The sequence below is a fragment of the Leucopleurus acutus genome (genome assembly GCF_964270905.1).
Source record: "Leucopleurus acutus genome assembly, chromosome: 5".
NCBI classification, from domain to species: Eukaryota; Metazoa; Chordata; class Mammalia; order Artiodactyla; family Delphinidae; genus Leucopleurus; species Leucopleurus acutus.
The window spans coordinates 364,883-384,950 of NC_139147.1; the positions used below are offsets into that span (position 1 = coordinate 364,883).

Genomic DNA, 20,068 nt, shown 5'->3' on the forward strand with positions numbered 1-20,068 from the left:
ACATTCAAGTTCATGGAATGTTGAAAGCCAGCTAGAACATGGGGAAGCTGACAGAGAATGCCCGGTTCTTTTTAGTACATCCTTCTACTGAAGGGGAGCTGTGTATGAAAACGTGTAGGCATGGTATTTTCTCATGGCGTTAAAACGTTCTTTTATTCCACTGTTAGTTTCATTTCTTTGAGATAGAAGTCGACAGATAATTCATTTCAGCTGTTTAAATGGGTGCATCTCACTTTTGAAGAACACGAATTATGCGCAGTATGAGTAATGCCTTCACGTCATCGCCAGTGTCGTCAAGGCGGCCTCTCTTCAGCGCTGGCCTTCCCAGCTGTAGAGGAGCGCAGGGTATCTTGGAGGATAAGGGAAGTGTTCGGATGTGGAAATGACCCGAATGCCTGATGGGCACACAGCTCTTAGCATGTCATCTTCCTTGTAGCTCTCCAGTGAAGAAGCCGAGTCTTCTGAAGCCCCCTCAGTTTGAGGGAGACCCGTCTGACGAGGGCTCCGAGGGCTCCGAGGGTCTTGGGCTGTGTGTGTCGTCTCTCAGTGCCCTGATAGGTACTGTGGCTGAGACATCCGAGGAGAAGTACCGCCTGCTTGACCAGAGGGACAGAGTCATGCGGCAAGGTACGGGCTGCGACTCGGCTGAGGCGGTCTTCTCGGGAGCCGTGAGGGAAGGGGTGACTTCCGTCCGTGGGCTCCACTGCCGTTGAGTCTGCACGTATGATCTCTGTTGCTTTCTAGTCTCCTGAGGCCGTGAGTGTAGACATGGAGATAGTGCAGATGTGTTTGTAATGTAATTTTGTTTTCGGAAGAAAGGCAACAAACCATTGATCCACGCTAGATTAAATAATTTAAAAGGGCAGTTTTTAGATATTGAGAAAGCACACATTAAAAAAATAAAAACTTCCTATTTAACAGAAATCACCACAAATAAAACTACACAAATAAAAGATGTCAATCCAGGGGGAAAATCTGTAGCTCATCACAGACAAAGGGCTGATTTCCCAGGTACAGAAAGTCCTGTAGAGTCAGTATGAAAAAGACCAAATCCAGTAGAAAGACGAGTAAGGTCTGAGAGGTTCAGAAAAGGAAGTGTCAAGAGCTCTTGGGACTTCCCTGGTGGTCCAGTGGTTAGGACTCGCTGCTCTCACTGCTGAGGGCCTGGGTTCAGTCCCTGGTCGGGGAACTAAGATCCCGCAAGCTGCTCGGTGTGGCCGAAAAAAAGAAAGAGTTGGCTCTTAAACATGAAAAATAGAAATGGGAAGATGCAGATGCCCTTGGCCCGTCACACAGCATCGAGTGATTGAGAGATGCAAACCACACCCGCTAGGGCGGCATCTCCCCATCGGGCCCCAGCGCTGCATCCTTGGGCAGGCTGCTCCCGGGGAGACAAGTTGGCAGTGTCTTCAGGCTTGGGGACACTCACGCCTTTGACCCAGAATTCCACTTCCAGGAGTGCGTCCCACAAACTACCCCACCACGTGTGTACGATTCACTCACAAGGTTGTTTGTGATGACAGAGATTGGAAACGGTCCATACAGTGGGATTCTAAATAGCCTGAAAGAAGACTGGGGTTTCTTTCTGGAAAAATGATCGGTATTTATTGTGAAGTGGTAAAGCAAGGCGTGGGAAATGTCTGCCAGTTGTGTACAGAAAAGGGGGAAGTGTGTGTGTGTCCGCATATACGTAAGCATACTTGCCTATGTGTGTGTAAAAGTCATGGAGGTGAGCAAGGATCGCTCACGCTGATGGTCAGGAAGGGAGCAAGGCAGGGGGGCGCCCCATCTTGGACATTGTTGCACTTCTGGAATGTTGAACCACGCAAATGTATTTAAAATCTACTCAAAAAGCAAGTGTCCTATTAACACTAAGCAATATGTGCAGTGACCCGAAATAAAACAGCACATGTACCCTTCTTTGCAAACATTTTTCAAAAGTAAGTTTAACCTGTAGGATTTTCCTCTCTGGAGAAGCTGTAATGGAATAATCACAGCGTCTCCTTAACACAGTAATAAAACCTGCCATCATACATTATGTCATTATCATGTGATTTTTGTATTGCAAAAAAAAAAAATTATTACTAGATATTGGACTTTTTTAAAATAAAAATAAGAGGGCTTCCCTGGTGGCGCAGTGGTTGAGAGTCCGCCTGCCGATGCAGGGGACACGGGTTCGTGCCCTGGTCCGGGAAGATCCCACATGCCGCGGAGCGGCTGGGTCTGTGAGCCATGGCCGCTGAGCCTGCGCGTCCGGAGCCTGTGCTCTGCAACGGGAGAGGCCACAACAGTGAGAGGCCCGCGTACAGCAAAATAAATAAATAAATATAATAAAAATAAGATGTGAATGTTTTAAATTTTAGGTTGTTGCGTTCCATTTCATTTAAAAGATACTTTTGTTAACCGTTTAATTTTGTGGGTCATCATAGTGGTTTATTTAGGTCAGGACCCAGCTAACTTCCATTATGTGATTCCTGTTATACTAAAAACATGATGAAATACTGAGAGTTTTAGAATACTGGCAAATTTTGAATATTTTCATTTAACAAATTGATCCTTTTAACAAAAATACTGTAGCATGATTGTGTGTCATTGAGGTCATTATAAGAGCCATAAACACCCACGTGTGCGCCCACACCCCCGCCCCCCCGCCCCCCGCCCCCAAGAGTGCCCTGAAGGTCTGTGATTGTTGGAGACCCATCTGGAGAGGGGAGAAACCCTGGAGGGTCTTCATGGGCCTTGATGGCCTGTCACCTGGTGTGGTAGGCTGTGCGTCCCTTTCTCTAAGGCCCAGTGTTTTTAAAATTTCTTTCTTTTCCTTTGTGGTTGGATGTTTATTTTTATTTCTCCTTTTATCATTATGAAAGTGCACTTCTCTGACTTTCTAGTAACTGTGTGGTGCATTCTTACTTTTTACTTGGTGCCTTCAGCTCGGGTGAAAAGGACCGACTTGGACAAAGCGAGGACTTTTGTTGGGACGTGCCCGGATATGTGTCCCGAGAAGGAGCGATACATGCGGGAGACCCGGAGCCAGCTTAGTGTGTTTGAAGTGGTCCCAGGCACTGACCAGGTAGAGCGCCATGCCCCCAGGGTGCTCGCCAGGCTGCTGGCCGTACTAATCACTGGGGTGGAGGGGCGTGTGCAGGGGAGGGAAGGCTGCACTGGTCCTTTCTGTCCAAATTTGGTCTGGTGTTTACTTTTCTAGAGGGCAGTGGGGATGTGCTATGAACAGTTGTGTTCCATTGTCTGCATTGTGAGGTGTGTAGGAAGCAGTCTTGCATAAGGTGACTGGACCATATGGTTCCCTAAAGAAATAGACACAGATTTGTTTCATAAATTAAAAAAAATTTTCCCATTTTTTTCTTTTCACAGCTTTATTCCTGTCCTTTTTTATGCTTATATTTTGTGCTTTTGAGATGATGATCTAGGTATGATTTTGTATGAATCTTTTTCACTTAACATTTTATAGGAGCATTTTCTTTTGTTACGGTAAAGTCTTAATAAGCATTCAAAATTTTGAACGTAGGCATATTATTTGATTATGTAGCTCTGTCCAAACTCCCCATTTTGCAATCATTAGGCTGTTTCTGATTTTTCAGCGTTATTAAGAATTCTGTTGGGCATACTGTGTGTAATGCCTCTAAGGTATTCAGCTTCCTTCCTTCTGATGGATCCTACGCATGAAGTGCTGTATCAGATGTGTGACCTTTCTTAAGGTTCCTGAATATGTGTCAGTGCACGTTCCCAATTGTTTCCCCAGAAATCTGCACCATTTTAGATTCTTTTGCTGTTAATTTTGCTTGCGGGCTTCTGCTCCTTTCCTGGCCGGTGGTTTCACACAGCTGCCTCCGCCTGACTCAGGGTCCCCAGCTAGGCAGCAGCTGTCAAGGCAAAGGCCCAGCGCTCCTGCCCCAGGAGACGGTGATGACAGCTCACAGCCGGTGCCCAGGGCCTGGGCTTCTGGGCGTCTCTGCTGCACCCTCAGCCGCACCTCTTCAGCCTCTCCTTGCAGGTGGAAGATGCAGCTCCAGACTCTTGAGGGCCTTCCCCAGGCCCTGCTGCTCCCCTGCCTCACCTCGCCCTCCGCACTGCCGGCTCCATTTCTGGTCCGTGTAGACTTAATCTGGTGCTTGAGCGTGGCTGAGATCTTTTAGAATCTTTAACGTCCTTTACCTGTCACACCTCTGTGCTTGGAGCCAAGCAGGTGTGTCTTCACTAAAATTCCTCTGTGTGTTGATGTGATAGCCTCTTATCTTCACTTCTTGTCATGTTTGCCAAAAACAAGTTTCTCTATTTTGTCGTTGAATTTTAATTGTTACCTTCAAAGAGAAATTTTACGTTTTAAAATTGTATTCTGTAGTATTGACCTTACTTAAGCGTGTGTGTGTGATTTTCCCCGTTTTCGGGCACAGCAGCTGGGAGGCTGGCCTAGCATCTGCCACCCAGCTGCTCGTCTCTATTCCCTGCCCTCAGGTGGACCACGCGGCAGCCGTGAAGGAGTACAGCCGCTCCTCAGCAGACCAGGAGGAGCCCCTGCCGCATGAGCTGCGTCCCTCGGCGGTGCTTAGCAGGACCATGGACTACCTGGTGACCCAGATCATGGACCAGAAGGAGGGCAGCCTGCGGGACTGGTACGACTTCGTGTGGAACCGCACGCGGGGCATACGGAAGGTATCAGCCACTTGTGAAGTCCAGAGTGAAAGTGAGAGTTCTTGTCATTTTACTCAGTTACATTTCATCCGTAACAAAAAATACTGTTACTTAAAATCATTACAAAGTCCTGTTAAAATGTACTTCATGGGCTTTGTTTCAAATTGAAATCTGAGAAATTCAGGTAATAAGCATGCTTTTTCTAATAGTTGATTCTTATGTATGGGAATATGTTAATGAGATCTATGTGTATACGAGAAACGTGTGTGTAAGGTGTGTGTGCGTGTGTGCATACAGCGCATGTGCACGTGTAATCTTGCGCCTCACCCGTGTCCAGGACATCACTCAGCAGCACCTGTGTGACCCAGTGACGGTGTCTCTGATTGAGAAGTGCACCCGGTTTCACATCCACTGTGCTCACTTCATGTGTGAGGAGCCCATGTCCTCCTTTGATGCCAAGATCAACAATGAGAACATGACCAAGTGCCTTCAGAGTCTGAAGGAGATGTACCAAGACCTGAGAAACAAGGGCGTGTTCTGTGCCAGTGAAGCGGAGTTCCAGGGCTACAACGTTCTGCTCAATCTCAACAAGGGGGACATCCTAAGGTGAACTTCCCAGTTCAGAAGCCAGCCTAAGCCATAGGGAAAGGCAGAGCTTAACCAGGAAGAGAGCACTTAGGATTCGTGGTGCTGGGAGCACTGAGTTTTCTCTGGTGTCGAACGCTGGGACGTTAGTGAGAAAGCTGGGCTCGGCTGTGCAGCCCCTGGAGCTGAGCCACTGGGAGCAGAAGGCTGGGGATGCCTGCTGGCACCAGTGCATCCAGAGTGGGCCCCAGGTCCTTTCTGAGGACAGGTTCTCCTTGTCAGTGGGAGAGCACGAGGAAGGAATCTGCTGTATGAGCAGAAAAGGCGAGTGAACTAGGACAGGAAAGCTCAGGGTCCCCTATCAGAGCTGCCAGCGTGTTGCCTCATGTACGTGTGCACACAGACCTCGTCAAACGTCTAAGTCACAGGGCTTCCCTGGTGGCGCAGTGGTTGAGGGTCCGCCTGCCGATGCAGGGGACGCAGGTTCGTGCCCTGGTCTGGGAAGATCCCACATGCCGCGGAGCGGCTGGGCCCGTGAGCCATGGCCGCTGAGCCTGCGCGTCCGGAGCCTGTGCTCCACAACGGGAGAGGCCACAACAGTGAGAGGCCCGCATACCGCAAAAAAAAGAAAAAAAAAAGGTCTAAGTCACAGGAGAGGAAAAAGTCGTGTGAAACAAATGCTAAGGGTGGGATATTAAGAATGAATATTAAACCTTGGCCTGATCTCTCTGGAGACATTTATATGAGAAATATGTTAGAGTCCACTAGCCTTCCGTTCCTGTCACTGGTAAACTGGGTCCCCAGTTTCCCTTCTTTATGCTGAAACTCTGTCAGCTTGCAGAATGTGTATGTGTGTGACTGATTTTAAATTAAGTCTTGGAGATAAACTAGGGAAAATGGCTGTGTAGTCTTTTCGTATATGATAGGCATTTGTCCCCTACCTTGAGTAATTCTTGAATAATTAATAATTGTTTTTTTTCGGCCACACTGCACAGCTTGTGGGATCTTAGTTCCCCAACCAGGGATGGAACCTGGGCCCTCAGCAGAGAGAGCACGGACTCCTAACCACTGGACCATCAGGGAAGTCCCCAAATCCGTTTATTTATAAACAAAACAAAGTTAAACTTTCTTAGGCGTCATCTTCAAACACACAGCTGGCAGTCAGTTGGCATTAAAGTAACTCTTTGATAATCAATTCTTAAATTATTGCTTCAATTTGTTTACTATTCATCATCTTTTTAAAATTAATTAATTAATTTATTTATTTTTGGCTGCGTTGGGTCTTTGTTGCTGCGCGCGGGCTTTCTCTAGTTGCGGCGAGTGGGGGCTACTCTCCATTGCGGTGCGCAGGCTTCTCACTGCGGTGGCTCCTCTTGTTGTGGAGCACGGGCTCTAGGTGCGCGGGCTTTAGTAGTTGGGGCGCGCGGGCTTTAGTAGTTGGGGCGCGCGGGCTTCAGTAGTTGTGGCTCACGGGCTCTAGAGCACAGGCTCAATAGTTGTAGCACATGGGCTTAGTTGCTCCGCGGCATGTGGGATCTTCCTGGACCAGGGCTTGAACCCGTGTCCCCTGCGTTGGCAGGTGGATTCTTGGCACTGCGCCACCAGGGAAGTCCCTCATCATCTTTTTAAAGAAAATCTTTGTTACCAATCCAGCCTGAGTGGTGGCTTTGACATTGGTAAACCATGAACATATTGGCACATGTGACCATATCAAGACCTTCTTTTTCAGTATAGTTGAAATCTGTTTTATTGTCAGATCTATTCTCATGGAAATTTTGTCTAATTAAAGGTCAAATTCTAACCCCTTTTGTCTCCTATAATTAACAGAGAAGTGCAGCAGTTCCATCCTGCCGTTAGAAACTCCTCTGAGGTGAAATTCGCTGTTCAGGCTTTTGCTGCGTTGAACAGTAACAATTTTGTGCGATTTTTCAAACTGGTCCAGTCAGCTTCTTATCTGAATGCTTGTCTTCTGCATTGTTACTTTAATCAGGTGAGTACTGACACTGTACTTGCAGAATTGACAGAAAGCTGGTTGCTACTTGTGACATTTGAGAGCTTCTTTATGACAGGAGCATCTCAGCGGGTCCTGGGCTAAGTCTCGTGCAGCAGCCCCTGAGGGGATACTGCTGTTACCTGTTTATGGGGTTGGCACAGTTGATCACCAATGGAAAGGCTGTGCAGTGGGAAATACTCTTCTTCTGGTTCAGATGAGAGAAATCTCTTCAGAATGATAACTTGCGTTCAGAACTATCATCTTCCATGGAAACAAGCCAAAAAGCAAACTGCATGCACAAACCCCTGACCTAGAACTTATTAGTGTTATCAGTCTTCATTTTTGGAGTGAGCTTGATGTTGCTAAATTCATTTCGGTAAATATCTAAAGTGCCTGCTCTTTGTTGCACTGGGGTTACAAAGACGGGGCAAGACCAGTCTCTTACCTCAGGATTTGCATAGAGTGTGAACTCCTGGTCTCAGATTTCCAGAGTCAGGTCTTCGCCTTCTGAAGCACTCAGGGACTACAGTAGAGCAGCCTGCACGCCCACCTCACACAGCAGCCCCTGTGCTGTCCCGTAGCTGCGGGCGGGCGGGGTGGTGGGGGGGGAATGCCGGGAGAGTGCCGCCTGGAGTCATTGCTGGGAGCCCCTGGCAGCCGCCGGGTGGGGAGGAGGTTGCCTGGGAGATCTCGGGAACCTGCCTGGCTGGTTTTGTGACTCCAGGTCATTTTTCTTCTTTGGTCACAAGTCCTCCGGTAAACAGTGACTAAACCCACCATCACATCCCAGGCAAAGTCTTCTGCAAGTTTGCTCATTGTCAGATCCGACAGTTTCCAAGAGAACTGAAACTCTGGAACAAATGAAAAGATTTCTAACGACATGCTGCTTGGGGAACTCTGTGCAGTTGATAAATACCAGTGATAGTCGACCATTTGTACCCATTTTAATAATTTTAAACTCAACAGAAATCTAAGTGTTTTTCTTTAGAAAGACAAAGCGTTTCACTAACAGTGGCCCACAGTGGCCTATTGTCTCCTGGACCTCATCTCCTCTCCTGTCTTCCCTGGCTCCACCCCCAGCCCCCCAGCCCCCAGCACGCGCCTGCCTCAGGGCCTTTGCGCTGGCTGTTATCCGAGCGCGCAGAGCTCCCCTCCACCAGGGCCGGGCTGGGCTCCCCTTCTAGGCAGAGCGTGCCCTGCCCTCCTCCACAGCTCTTCTTTCTGTTGCACTGTCACTGTTAAACGCACTGTGCATTTTGTACGTTCGTTTTGTTCAGCGTGGGTGTCTCCTGCCACGTCAGCTACGTGAGGACAGGGGTCTTGTCTGCCCACTGTTGGACACTCAGCATGGACGTGCATGCCAGCCTTGAAGCAACACTGTAGATCTGGGTTGAGTTGGTTGGAGCCCACTGAAGAGGAGAGGCAGGGCCACCGGGGTCCTGGGATCAAACTGACCTGTCTGTGCCTCCATGGTTCCCTCTGTCCCCGTGTTTAAGATGCTCAGTGTGATGCTGCGAAGCAACTTTCTCTCTGACTTTTACTCAGTTTCATGTCACACGCTTTCCATGGCATTCCATCATCTCTGCAGTAATTTTCAGCAGCTGCGCGGCTTTCTGTTGAGTGGCGGATGCACAGTGTACTCTCCCTGCCCTGCTGGTGGGTGGTTGGTTTTCTAGTTTTTCTTATAAGTAAAGCCTTCGTGGCCCAGCCTTTTCCGTATGTGAAACTGTTTGCTTTGCATCATTTCTGGGCATTCTGCTGAGCAGACGGCCCGATGAGCGCTAAGCTTGGGACCCGGGGTGCTTTCCAGAGGGACTGAGCCGTCTGCGGTCACGGAGCGCCTGACCCTCTGCGACTCAGTGACTTGGCTTCTCTCAGATCCGCAAGGACGCGCTCCGAGCGCTCAACGTGGCGTACACCGCGAGCACTCAGCGCTCCACCACCTTTCCCCTGGACGGCGTGGTACGCATGCTGCTCTTCAGAGACGGAGAGGACGCCACAGGCTTCCTCAGCTGCCACGGCCTCACTGTCTCCGACGGGTAAGCACAGAGGCCCGAACCGCCGGGCCGCTCTCCTTCTCTCCCTGTTAACCCTGGGGAGGCTGGGAAGCGCCAGCTGCGCGCCAGGCCCTGGCGAAGGCACGTTCCGCTGCCTGGGCTGCAGGGGAGCAGGCGAGGCTCAGGACCGCGGGGGATGTCCCCAGGCCACACGCTGTTCCTCAGCAGGTTAGGGTTCAGACTCTTCCTGACTTTTCCCAAGTTACTCAAGAAGCTGATGGTCGAGGTTGGGGCCTTCCTTGTTCTGTCCCTGAGGATGGCCTCTCTGGCCAGGCCAGGGCCTCTCCTCTGCTGCAGTCAGAGTTTTGAGAACGTGGTAGGACTTGTGGACCCTCTCCCAGAAAATGGCTCCATAATCTGTAGCCTGTCGTGTCCGGATCCGGGGTTTCCCTGAACCCATCCTCCTCTGACTCCTCAGCCCTGGCCCCGTCTGCTGCCTGCAGACCTGCCCTCACGGGATGAGCCGGGAGCGTGTAGGGGAGCGTTGCTGCACCCAGGGCTGCTAACAGTGAGGCCAGGTGGCTCCCGAGTCAGAAGGAAACGCTGGCAGTGGTGGATGCCGTGGGCTGGGCCTTGGGCGTGGCCTTTGCTGCCTCCCCTCAGTTCCACATGGCTGTCTGGCGACGCAGTGACTGCAGGGCACTGAGGAGGTGAAGGGTGGCCTCTCGCCTGTGTAACGCCTCTCCATGGGTTCTCTGTGATCTGGGTAGCTGTGTCGAGCTGAACCGGTCCTCGTTCCTGGAACCAGAGGGTTTATCCAAGGCCAGGAAGTCGGTGTTTATTACCAGGAAGCTGACGGTGTCCGTTGGGGAGATCGTGAATGGAGGGCCATTACCCCCTGTTCCCCGTCACACCCCCGTGTGCAGCTTCAACTCCCAGAACAAGTACGTCGGGGACAGCCTGGCTGCGGAGCTGCCCACGGGCACTCAGAGACCCGGCTTGGACGTGGCGGGTGAGTGAGGCTGTGCTCTCAGGAGGGCACCAGCTGCGCTCCCCTCTAGGAGGCCTCATCCTGGGGCCCGGCGACATCAGCTCGGTGCTGCCTGAACGGCTCCCTGGCGCCACAGTGCTTTGTTCCCACGGGTGAAGCGCACACGGCCCCCCGGCTCGTGGCCCAGGAGGGGCCCTGTGGCGGTCAGCTTGGGGAGGGTGGCCAGTCCTTAGGGTCACTGTGGGTGGCCAGGGCTTGTCCTCGGTGCCCACGTTTGCCTGTTCCTTCCAGGTGTAGGGAGAGGAGAGGAGTGCAGTACGGAGGGGGACGAGACCCTCCCGGCTCTCCTCCTGCAGCCCCTGCCCACCCCTGTGCCAGCTTCTCCTCCACAACTCCCGGCACTGCCCTTGAGCATGGCACCCAGCCTCTTCCAGCCCCCCGTGCAGCCCCCCGTGCAGCCCCCCGTGCAGCTGGAGCTCCTTCCCCCAAAGTCTGCGCCTGTGTACTCGGACGAGGTAAGGAACCTTCCTGTCAGGGCTCTGAGGGCCCGTCGTGGGCAAACATCCAGCTGCCTCTGCTGTCCAGTCTGACCACTGTCTGTGTCCCTGGGGTGTCCCTGGGGTCAGCATGCCTCTGACAGGTGGCCCCGGGGCTGAGCAGGGCCTACCCACCACACAGGTCATGTGACTTGATCTCGCCACCCTGTTGCTTGGGCAGGCACTGGGCACCACCCCACTGGGGGATCAAGGAGGCCTGAGGTGGGGAATGAGGCAGGGCCACAGAAGCCGGACACGTGTGACGTTGGGGTGCGGCACTGTGGCCGTCTGAATGGCCATCGTTGAGCAGGCAGCAGGCTTGTCCTGGCACGTCCAGAAGGCTCCTCTCTGGTTATTAGCAGGAACCCTTTCCAGGAGTGCACAGCCGAGCCCCGTGTAAGGGTCATTAGACGCCTCCAAACAGCTTCTGGTGATGAGGTCTTGGAGGGATTTCTGAGCTGGGCGGATGGTCCATGATGTCTCTGTGGTTCCGGGAAGACCTTTAGTACCTTAGGCTGTGGAGGCGATGGCTTGGTGGTGCACTGGGGCTGGATCAGGGCGGCGTCCCCAGCCAGTGATCGTGGCCCCGTCTGCCCTCTCCTTAGGACCTGGCGCAGGTGGTGGATGAGCTCATCCGGGAGGTTCTTCAGAGGGACTGCGAGGAAGTTGGCGCTGCCGGGGCAGCCTTCGCAGCCACAGCCCTGGGGTAAGTGCGGTGCCTCTCGTGCTCTGAGGCCGTATGTGCTCCCGCCAGACGCTTCCTCTCAGAAAGCTGCTCTCAGTCTTCGACAAGAGATCACAGCCACCCCTTTGCACAGGCTTCAGTGTCGGTCCTGCTCGCTGGTGGGTATAGTCCCTCACGCTCCTGACCTGCGTTTGTCGTTTGCAGGTAGTTTCTATGTGTGTATGACTTTTGAGTAGCATTAGGTTTATTAAAGTTGTAAATTAGAAACCTGTTTTTCTTTCAACTTTAAACGTGATCAAAAATCTAGTAATAAAAAAAATCTAGTAATAATTAGTTCATTCTCTGTTAAAAAATAAAAACACTCACTTTACTTGATCTTGGATTCAGTCACAGTTTATAAATTTGACAGATTAAATTCCCTTAAACATTTTATACCATTTGCATTTAACACCATGATGAAATTTCCTTAGACATTTCAAACTACACTTACAAATTTTATAAAGCTGATTTTGTGGAACACTTTAAGCAACTAGTCATTTGTTTTTTGTTTTTTTTTGCGGTACGTGGGCCTCTCACCGTTGTGGCCTCTTCTGTTGCGGAGCACAGGCTCCAGACGCACAGGCTCAGCGGCCATGGCTCACGGGCCCAGCCGCTCCGCAGCATGTGGGATCTTCCCGGTCCAGGGCACAAACCTGTGTCCCCTGCATCAGCAGGTGGACTCTCAACCGCTGTGCCACCAGGGAAGCCCAGCATCTAGTCTTGATAAATTTAATAATCAAAATCTTTCTAGACACTTAAGCAACTTTTGGAGTTAATAGTTAATTAAAATCTGCCAAGTTTAGTAAGTCAGACTTTCTTAAGGATTTCAAACTTGTAAAAATTCTAGTACATGTTAAGTGACACAATTATACGAAATGGTATTATCAATACTTAAAAACCGAAGGCACATTTTGGCCAACCAGATATTTCCTTGTATAAATGTAGTTTACACAGAAGGGTCAGTCTTGTTCATAGGTTTGTTCAGTTTTTTATATACTAGAATTAGATACATACTTTCTGTTTGATGGAGCTAAAAGTAAGATTTCCATGGGTTTGTTTCTTTTATTGTGGTAAAATATAACAAAATTTACCATTTTAACCATTTTTAAGCTCACAATTCAATGGCATTAAGTATATTTACAATGTCGTGTATTCATCACCATTGTCTACTTCCAGATCTATTTCTGAACAATACTCCGTTAAATATATGCACACACATACACATGTATATATGCCACATTTTATTTATTCACCCGTGCTTAATAAGGTGTTTCCACCTTTTGGCTATTGTGAATGATGCTGCTGTGAACACTGGGGCACAAATAACTGTTTGAGTCCCTTTCAGTTCTTACGGGTATATGTTTAGGTGTGGAATTACTAGATCATATGATATATTTTTACGTTTTTGAGAAATCAGCAAACTGTTCTCAACAACAGCAGCACCATTTTTGCATCCCCACCAGCAGTGCACAAGGGGTCCAGTTGCTCTACATTCTCGCCAACACTTGCTGTCCTTTTTTTTTTTTAAATAATAACCATTATAATGTGTGAAGTGGTAACTCACTGTAGTTTTGATTTGCATTTCTCTAATGACTAATGATGTTGAGCATCTTTTCATGTAATTATTGGTCACTTGTATATCTTCTTTACAGAAATGTCTATGTAAGTCCTTTTCCCATTCTTTTTTTTTTTTTTACATCTTTATTGGAGTATAATTGCTTTACAATGGTGTGTTAGTTTCTGCTTTATAACAAAGTGAATCAGTTATACATATACATATGTTCCCATATCTCTTCCCGCTTGCATCTCCCTCCCTCCCACCCTCCCTGTCCCACCCCTCCAGGCGGTCACAAAGCACCGAGCTGATCTCCCTGTGCTATGCGGCTGCTTCCCACTAGCTATCTACCTTACGTTTGGTAGTGTATATATGTCCGTGCCTCTCTCTCGCTTTGTCACAGCTCACCCTTCCCCCTCCCCATATCCTCACGTCCATTCTCTAGTAGGTCTGTGTCTTTATTCCTGTCTTACTCCTAGGTTCTTCATGACATTTTTTTTTCTTAAATTCCATATATATGTGTTAGCATACGGTATTTGTCTTTCTCTTTCTGACTTACTTCACTCTGTATGACAGACTCTAGGTCTATCCACCTCATTACAAATAGCTCAATTTCGTTTCTTTTTATGGCTGAGTAATATTCCATTGTATATCTGTGCCACATCTTCTTTATCCATTCATCCGATGATGGACACTTAGGTTGTTTCCATCTCCGGGCTATTGTAAATAGAGCTACAATGAACATTTTGGTACATGACTCTTTTTGAGTTATGGCTTTCTCAGGGTATATGCCCAGTAGTGGATTGCTGGGGCATATGGTAGTTCTATTTTTAGTTTTTTTAGGAACCTCCATACTGTTCTCCACAGTGGCTGTATCAATTTACATTCCCACCAGCAGTGCAAGAGTGTTCCCTTTTCTCCACACCCTCTCCAGCATTTATTGTTTCTAGATTTTTTGATGATGGCCATTCTGACCGGTGTGAGATGATATCTCATTGTAGTTTTGATTTGCATTTCTCTAATGATTAATGATGTTGAGCATCCTTTCATGTGTTTGTTGGCAGTCTGTATATCTTCTTTGGAGAAATGTCTATTTAGGTCTTCTGCCCATTTTTGGATTGGGTTGTTTGTTTTTTTGTTATTGAGCTGCATGAGGTGCTTATAAATTTTGGAGATCAATCCTTTGTCAGTTGCTTCATTTGCCCTTTGCCCATTCTTGAATTTTTTTGTTGTTGAGTTGTAGGAGTTCTTTCATATGCTGGATACTAATCCTTTTTCAATATTTGATTTGCAAGTATTTTTTTCCCAATCTGTGGATTGTCTTTTCACTGTTTTGATAGTGTCCTTTGATGTACAAAAATTTAAAATTTTTATACAGTCCAATTTATCTATTTTTGTTGCTTGTGCTTTTGGTATCATATTCAAGAAATCACTGTCAAATCCAATAATGTGAAGATTTTCCCCTGTGTTTTCTTCTAAGCGTTTTATAATTTCAGCTCTTAAATTTAGGTTTTTGATCCATTTTGATTTTGTTTTTATATATTGTGTAAGATAAGGATCCAACATTGTTCTTGGGTATCCAGTTTTCGCAGCACCAGTGTTGAAAAGGCTGTCCTTTTCCCTTCATATGGTCTTGCCGCCCTGTTCAAAATCAGTTGACCATATATGTGAGGGTTTCTTTCTGGGCACTATATTCCATTGGCATATATGTCTGGTTTTTTTGGTTTGTTTGTTTTTGGGGGTACGTGGGCCTCTCACTGTTGTGGCCTCTCCCGTTGCGGAGCACAGGCTCCGGACGTGCAGGCTCAGCGGCCATGGCTCAGCGGCCATGGCTCCGCGGCATGGGGGATCTTCCCAGACCGGGGCACAAACCCGTGTCCCCTGCATCGGCAGGTGGACTCTCAACCACTGCGCCACCAGGGAAGCCCTATATGTCTGTTTTTATGGTAGTACCATATTGTTTTGATTTGATTACTATAACTTCGTAGTAAGTTGTAAGTTTTGAAATCTCAAAGTGCGAGTCCTTCAGCTTTGTTTCAACTTTCTCTTTGAAGACTGTTTCCCTATTTGGAGACCCTTTAAATTTCATAAGAATTTTTGGATGGGTTTTTCTACTTCTGCAAAAGTTATGTTGGGATTTTGATGGTGATTCCAGTGAATCTGTAGATTGCTTTGGGTAGTACTGGCATCTTAATAATATGAAGTCTTCCAGTCCATGAACTTGGATGTCTTTCCATTTGTTTATGTCTTCCTTAATTTCTTTCAGCAACGTTTTATAATTTTTATTGTACAAGTCTTTTGTTTCTTTGGTTAAATTTGTTCCTAATTATATTATTCTTTTTGTCGCTATTGTAGACGGAATTGTTTCCTCAATTCCACTTTCAGAATGTTCATTGCTCGTGTATAGAAATGCCATTGATTTTGGGGTGTTGATCCTTATATTCCAACCTTGTTGAACTTTTTTTTATTGTAATAGCTTTTGAGTGGATCCCTTAGGATTTTCTACATACAGGATCCTGTCATCTGTGAATACACGTAGTTTTCTTCTTCCTTTCCAGTTCGGATGTTTTTTTCTTGTCTAATTGCTCTGGCTATAACTTTCAATACGGTGTTGAATAGAAATGGCAGATAGAGCACTCTTGTCTTGTTACTGATCTTGGAGGAAAAGCTTTCTATCTTTCACGACTGAATATGATGTTAGCTGTGGGTGTTTCATATATGGTCTTTATCATTTTGAGAAAGTTCCCTTCTCTTCCTAATTTATTGAGTGTTTTTATCATGAAATGGTATTGAATTTGTCAGATGCTCTCTCTGCATTAATTGAGATGATTTTGTGGGTTTTTCCCCCTTCAGTTTATTAATGTGGTTGTATTACATTGATTTGCATTTGTTGCATTCCAGGAATAAATCTCTCTTGGTAGTGTGAGATTATACACTTGGTCGTGTATAATCCTTTCAGTATCTTGCTTAATTTTGGTTTGCTAGTATTTTGTTAAGGATTTTTACCTCAATGTCCACAAGGGATATTGGTCACTAGTTTTCTTGTGGTGTTTTTGTCTGGCTTTGGTATCAGGTCGGGGGAATGCTGACCTCATAGAGGTGTTAGGAAGTGTTCCTTGTGCCTTGGTTTTTTCGAAGAGTTTGAGAAAAGTTGGTGTTAGTTCTTCTTTAAGTGTTTGGTAGAATTTGCCAGTGAAGCCCTCTCATCCTGGATTTTTCTTTGCTGGAAGATGTTTTAAAATACTGAGTCAATCTCTTAACTAGTTATAGGTTTATTTAGATTTTCTTTTTTTCCTGAGTCAGTTTTGATGGAGTGTGTGTTCCTAACCATGGGCTTCGTTTTTATGCTGGAAGGCAAATAGGTATTTTTTCCCTTGCTAGTATTAGAAGTCTAGTAATACGGTTTGTGTGGCTTTTATTATTTATTTAGAGCAATGTCCACTTTGCTCTGTCTAGTGTTTCCAATGCTGCTATGGAGGAGCTGTTAACAGCTGCAACCATGGGCATTTTGAGGCACATTGCAAGTGAAGAAGTGACTAAGGAAAGGGAGCGGAAAGAGGAAGAGAGGCGGCGGGCTGAAGAAGAGAGGTGAGGGTGTCTCATCCTTGCAGTGCCCGTGGGGGTGGAGTGTGTGGACAAGGGGAGAACCTGCCCTGGCCTACGATGCTCTCTCTTTTGCCCACTGCACTCGTATCAGATCCACAGCTCGCCCTGTGCCTTCGTATGCTATGGCCCAGGGAGTGGGCAGGTCCCACCTTGTAAGCAGCAGCCCCTCCCCAGCCAGAGGGGGTGTGGGTGGTGGTCAGGGAACTGGAGTGGGCATGGCTGTGTGGCCTGTCTGGTGGAACCGGAGGGGTCAGGCAGCACAACTCAGATCCCCGCTCTCAAGGTCACAGAGTGTGACACCTGTTACTTCTTGTGCTCCTTTTCCCTCAGGTTGAAACAAGAGAGAGAACTGGTGTTAATGCAGCTGAGCCAGGACCTAGCAGCAGAGCTGACAGAGCTCGTGGTGACAGAACGTGTGAGGGAAACCTGCTCCCAGGAGTTGAAGTAAGTGAAGCGCTGGCGCCTGCAGCGTGAGGCGGGTGGGCGGCTGGGAGGAGGGTTAGAGGCCCCGTGGCCAGGCTGGTCCAGCTCATGCTAGCTGGATTTCATTTTGACAAGGAGCATATCTTCTGGTTAGCCAGATACTGACAGGCTGTCCCTGTTCTTGTGTGCGTTGCTTCCAGGGAGGCCCTCACTTTCACTCTCATCCTCCTTGTTGACCCTGCCCTGGGCATGGGGATGTGTCTTTCAGCAAAAGAATTCGCTGGTGGTCTTCTCGACACCAGGTTACTCATCGTTAGTTTTTCTCAAGTAGAAGATCCTTTCCTTTGTTTCGTATGTTAAAAGATTCCTTTGAGCTATTTCACTTAAGAACTTTATTAATTTCAGTGCCAAGCTTCAGGGAAGAAAGAGGTTCAGTTGTGCTGGGAAATCTGTCCTTGCGTTTAAGTTCCCCTGAGATAGGTCTGCAGCCTCTGGTGCAGATGGGGAATATAGCCAGGAGGCAGAGTATATTGTTTAATTAATATTTCTTTCCATTTCTATTAATTGGGAGTCTATTTCACTGTTTACTATAAGCAAGAGACCTCACAAATGATGGGTGTTTGTCTGTTCTTAATCCCAGGAAGGGGTATTAAGAGATATGTAGGGCTTCCCTGGTGGCGCAGTGGTTGAGAGTCCGCCTGCCGATGCAGGGGACACGGGTTCGTGCCCCAGTCTGGGAGGATCCCACATGCCGTGGAGCTGCTGGGCCCGTGAGCCATGGCCGCTGGGCCTGCGTGTCCGGAGCCTGTGCTCCGCAACGGGAGAGGCCACAACAGTGAGAGGCCCACGTACCGCAAAAAAAAAAAAAAAAAAAAAAGAGATATGTAAAACCTAGGACTCATTGACGTGCAGGGAAACTGCTGTTCTCTGCAGTTCCAGAAGACTTGGACTACAGCTCGGCCCAGGGCTGTCTCCATCACCACAGAGGACAGCTATCGGAAATGGGTCTTGCCTGTCTGGGCTTCTTTGACTTAATGGCTAAATATATTTGATAAAGGCCTCTGTGATCCCTTGGTTGATAGGATTTTGTTATAAAAAATCTCTTTCAGATTCTGGTTTATCTGAGGGCCACTGTCACATGACCTTAGGCTGTCAGCCTCTGTAGCCAGCTATCATATACTTGAGACATTTCTAATTGCAAACATCAGATGTTGTTGATGAGAAGATATTTCAGTTGTCTCAATGGTCATTTAAAAATTAAATTTCTAACTATAAGATACAGGGTTATCTCCTGACTATTTATAAGGGCCCTGTTGGATCTATAATCTTGTACCCTGTACCACTTTAGTTCTTTTTTCTCGAAATTTCCAGATGTCTGTGCATTATATAAAGTGAAATCTTCAAGCTTTCCTTGCAGCAAAGATATCATTACATTTCAGTATCAAGGACGTGGACTCATGCTTTTAAGGCAGGCCCTCAGGGTGGGGCCTTGGGTGCAGTGTCTCATGCTGATTGCCCTTTTCCCTAGGAGTGCAGTGGAGACAGAGCAGAGGCTCCGCATGGCCCGTTGCTGTGAGGACGTCTGTGCACACCTGGTGGACTTGTTTCTTGGGGAGGAAATTTTCCAGACTGCAAAAGAGACCCTCCAGGAACTTCAGTGCTTCTGCAAGTATCTCCAGCGGTGAGTCCCATGTCCTTACAGATAAAATCAATGCATACAGGGAGAGTCTTTTACAAAGATTATACTTTCAGAAACAGCTGATAATATGCACATGTAACATGTTCCTTCCTAAAGGGTATAAACTAAGTAAAGAATTAGATTGGGGTGGGGGGACCGCTCTATATTTCAACAGATACTTATAGGTAGCCTTCTGCTGTTTACCCAATGTGCTAGACACAGGGAGAGGGCCATGAACAAGCCAAATGATAGCTGTATGCGCCCACATGGATGAATTTCTGAAACATAATTTATAGTGAAAGAAAGCAATTCTTAGGGAAATGTGTGCAACATACAAACTGTATATTCAAACTAAATGGATTGTTTTGGATTTATATATAGTAGTACAACCCTAAAGAAGGAAAATAACAAACATAAACCCAGCATAGTGGTTACCTTTGGGAATGAGAGGGTGTGTGACTGAGCAGGGCCCGTGGGGATCAGCTGCTGGTCTTGGCCACCCATTCTCCACTGCATGGAAGGATGTGGGTGTTTGATTTATCATTAATCTTTAAAATGGGTGTACATGTGTTACATATGTTATATAATGATTCATTTCATAATAACATTTAAAGAAAGTAACAGTGTACTTGACAGTTGCAGCCGTGTAAAAGGGGATCAGTGAGAAATGAGTCTCCATCCCACGAGGACCTCTGACCTTTGTGTGGTGGTTGGCAGAGGTGGGAGCACGTTCCCTGCTCTGTGCCAAACTTTTCTTGACTCTCTGTGACATAGGGCGGAGACCTGACTGCAGCAGCGCGGTGGCCTCTCCCCGTTGCCGTCAGTGCACTGAGGTGGCGTTGCCAGAGCACATGGTAGATGACCTGCCTGCTCCCACTGGTAGACTTTCACATGGCTTTCTCTCTCTAGCTGTGACAAAGACTGCTGCAGTGGCATCCTTGTGCAGATGTTTCACACAGGTGCACACATGTCTGGAGAGAAAATCCTGTCGGTGGTGTCTGCTGGGTCAAAGGGTGTATGGATCTGTGTTTGTATCCAGATTGGCAAGTTGGCCTCCAGAGATTGTTCACTCTTTTTTTTTTAATTAATTAATTTATTTGGTTGCACCAGGTCTTAGTTGTGGCATGCGGGCTCCTTAGTTGCGGCTCGCAGGCTCCTTAGTTGCCGCTCACTGGCTCCTTAGTTGCGGCATGGGCAAACTCTTAGTCGCGGCATGCATGTGGAATCTAGTTCCCTGACCAGGGATCGAACCCAGCCCCCTGCATTGGGAGCGCAGAGTCTTACCACTGCACCACCAGGGAAGTCCCTCAGCATTCACTCTTAAGTTCAG

The 20,068-nt window shown here is 47.7% G+C and overlaps 1 protein-coding gene across 3 annotated transcripts in view; it reads left to right on the forward strand.

Moving 5' to 3' along the window:
* The window catches only part of MCM3AP (minichromosome maintenance complex component 3 associated protein), a 43,699-nt gene that overhangs the window by 5,921 nt on the left and 17,710 nt on the right, over positions 1-20,068 (forward strand). For 2 of the 3 annotated variants that reach the window (XM_082840226.1, XM_082840227.1), the window contains 12 exons: positions 437-627; positions 2,931-3,070; positions 4,474-4,671; positions 4,988-5,256; positions 7,063-7,225; positions 9,107-9,267; positions 9,996-10,237; positions 10,508-10,731; positions 11,358-11,458; positions 16,488-16,619; positions 16,968-17,081; positions 18,589-18,741. In XM_082840226.1, coding sequence (XP_082696352.1) covers positions 437-627; positions 2,931-3,070; positions 4,474-4,671; positions 4,988-5,256; positions 7,063-7,225; positions 9,107-9,267; positions 9,996-10,237; positions 10,508-10,731; positions 11,358-11,458; positions 16,488-16,619; positions 16,968-17,081; positions 18,589-18,741 — 2,088 coding nt within the window. The remainder of the gene's footprint in view (positions 1-436; positions 628-2,930; positions 3,071-4,473; positions 4,672-4,987; positions 5,257-7,062; positions 7,226-9,106; positions 9,268-9,995; positions 10,238-10,507; positions 10,732-11,357; positions 11,459-16,487; positions 16,620-16,967; positions 17,082-18,588; positions 18,742-20,068) is intronic. The other variant, XM_082840228.1, reaches the window with a different exon arrangement.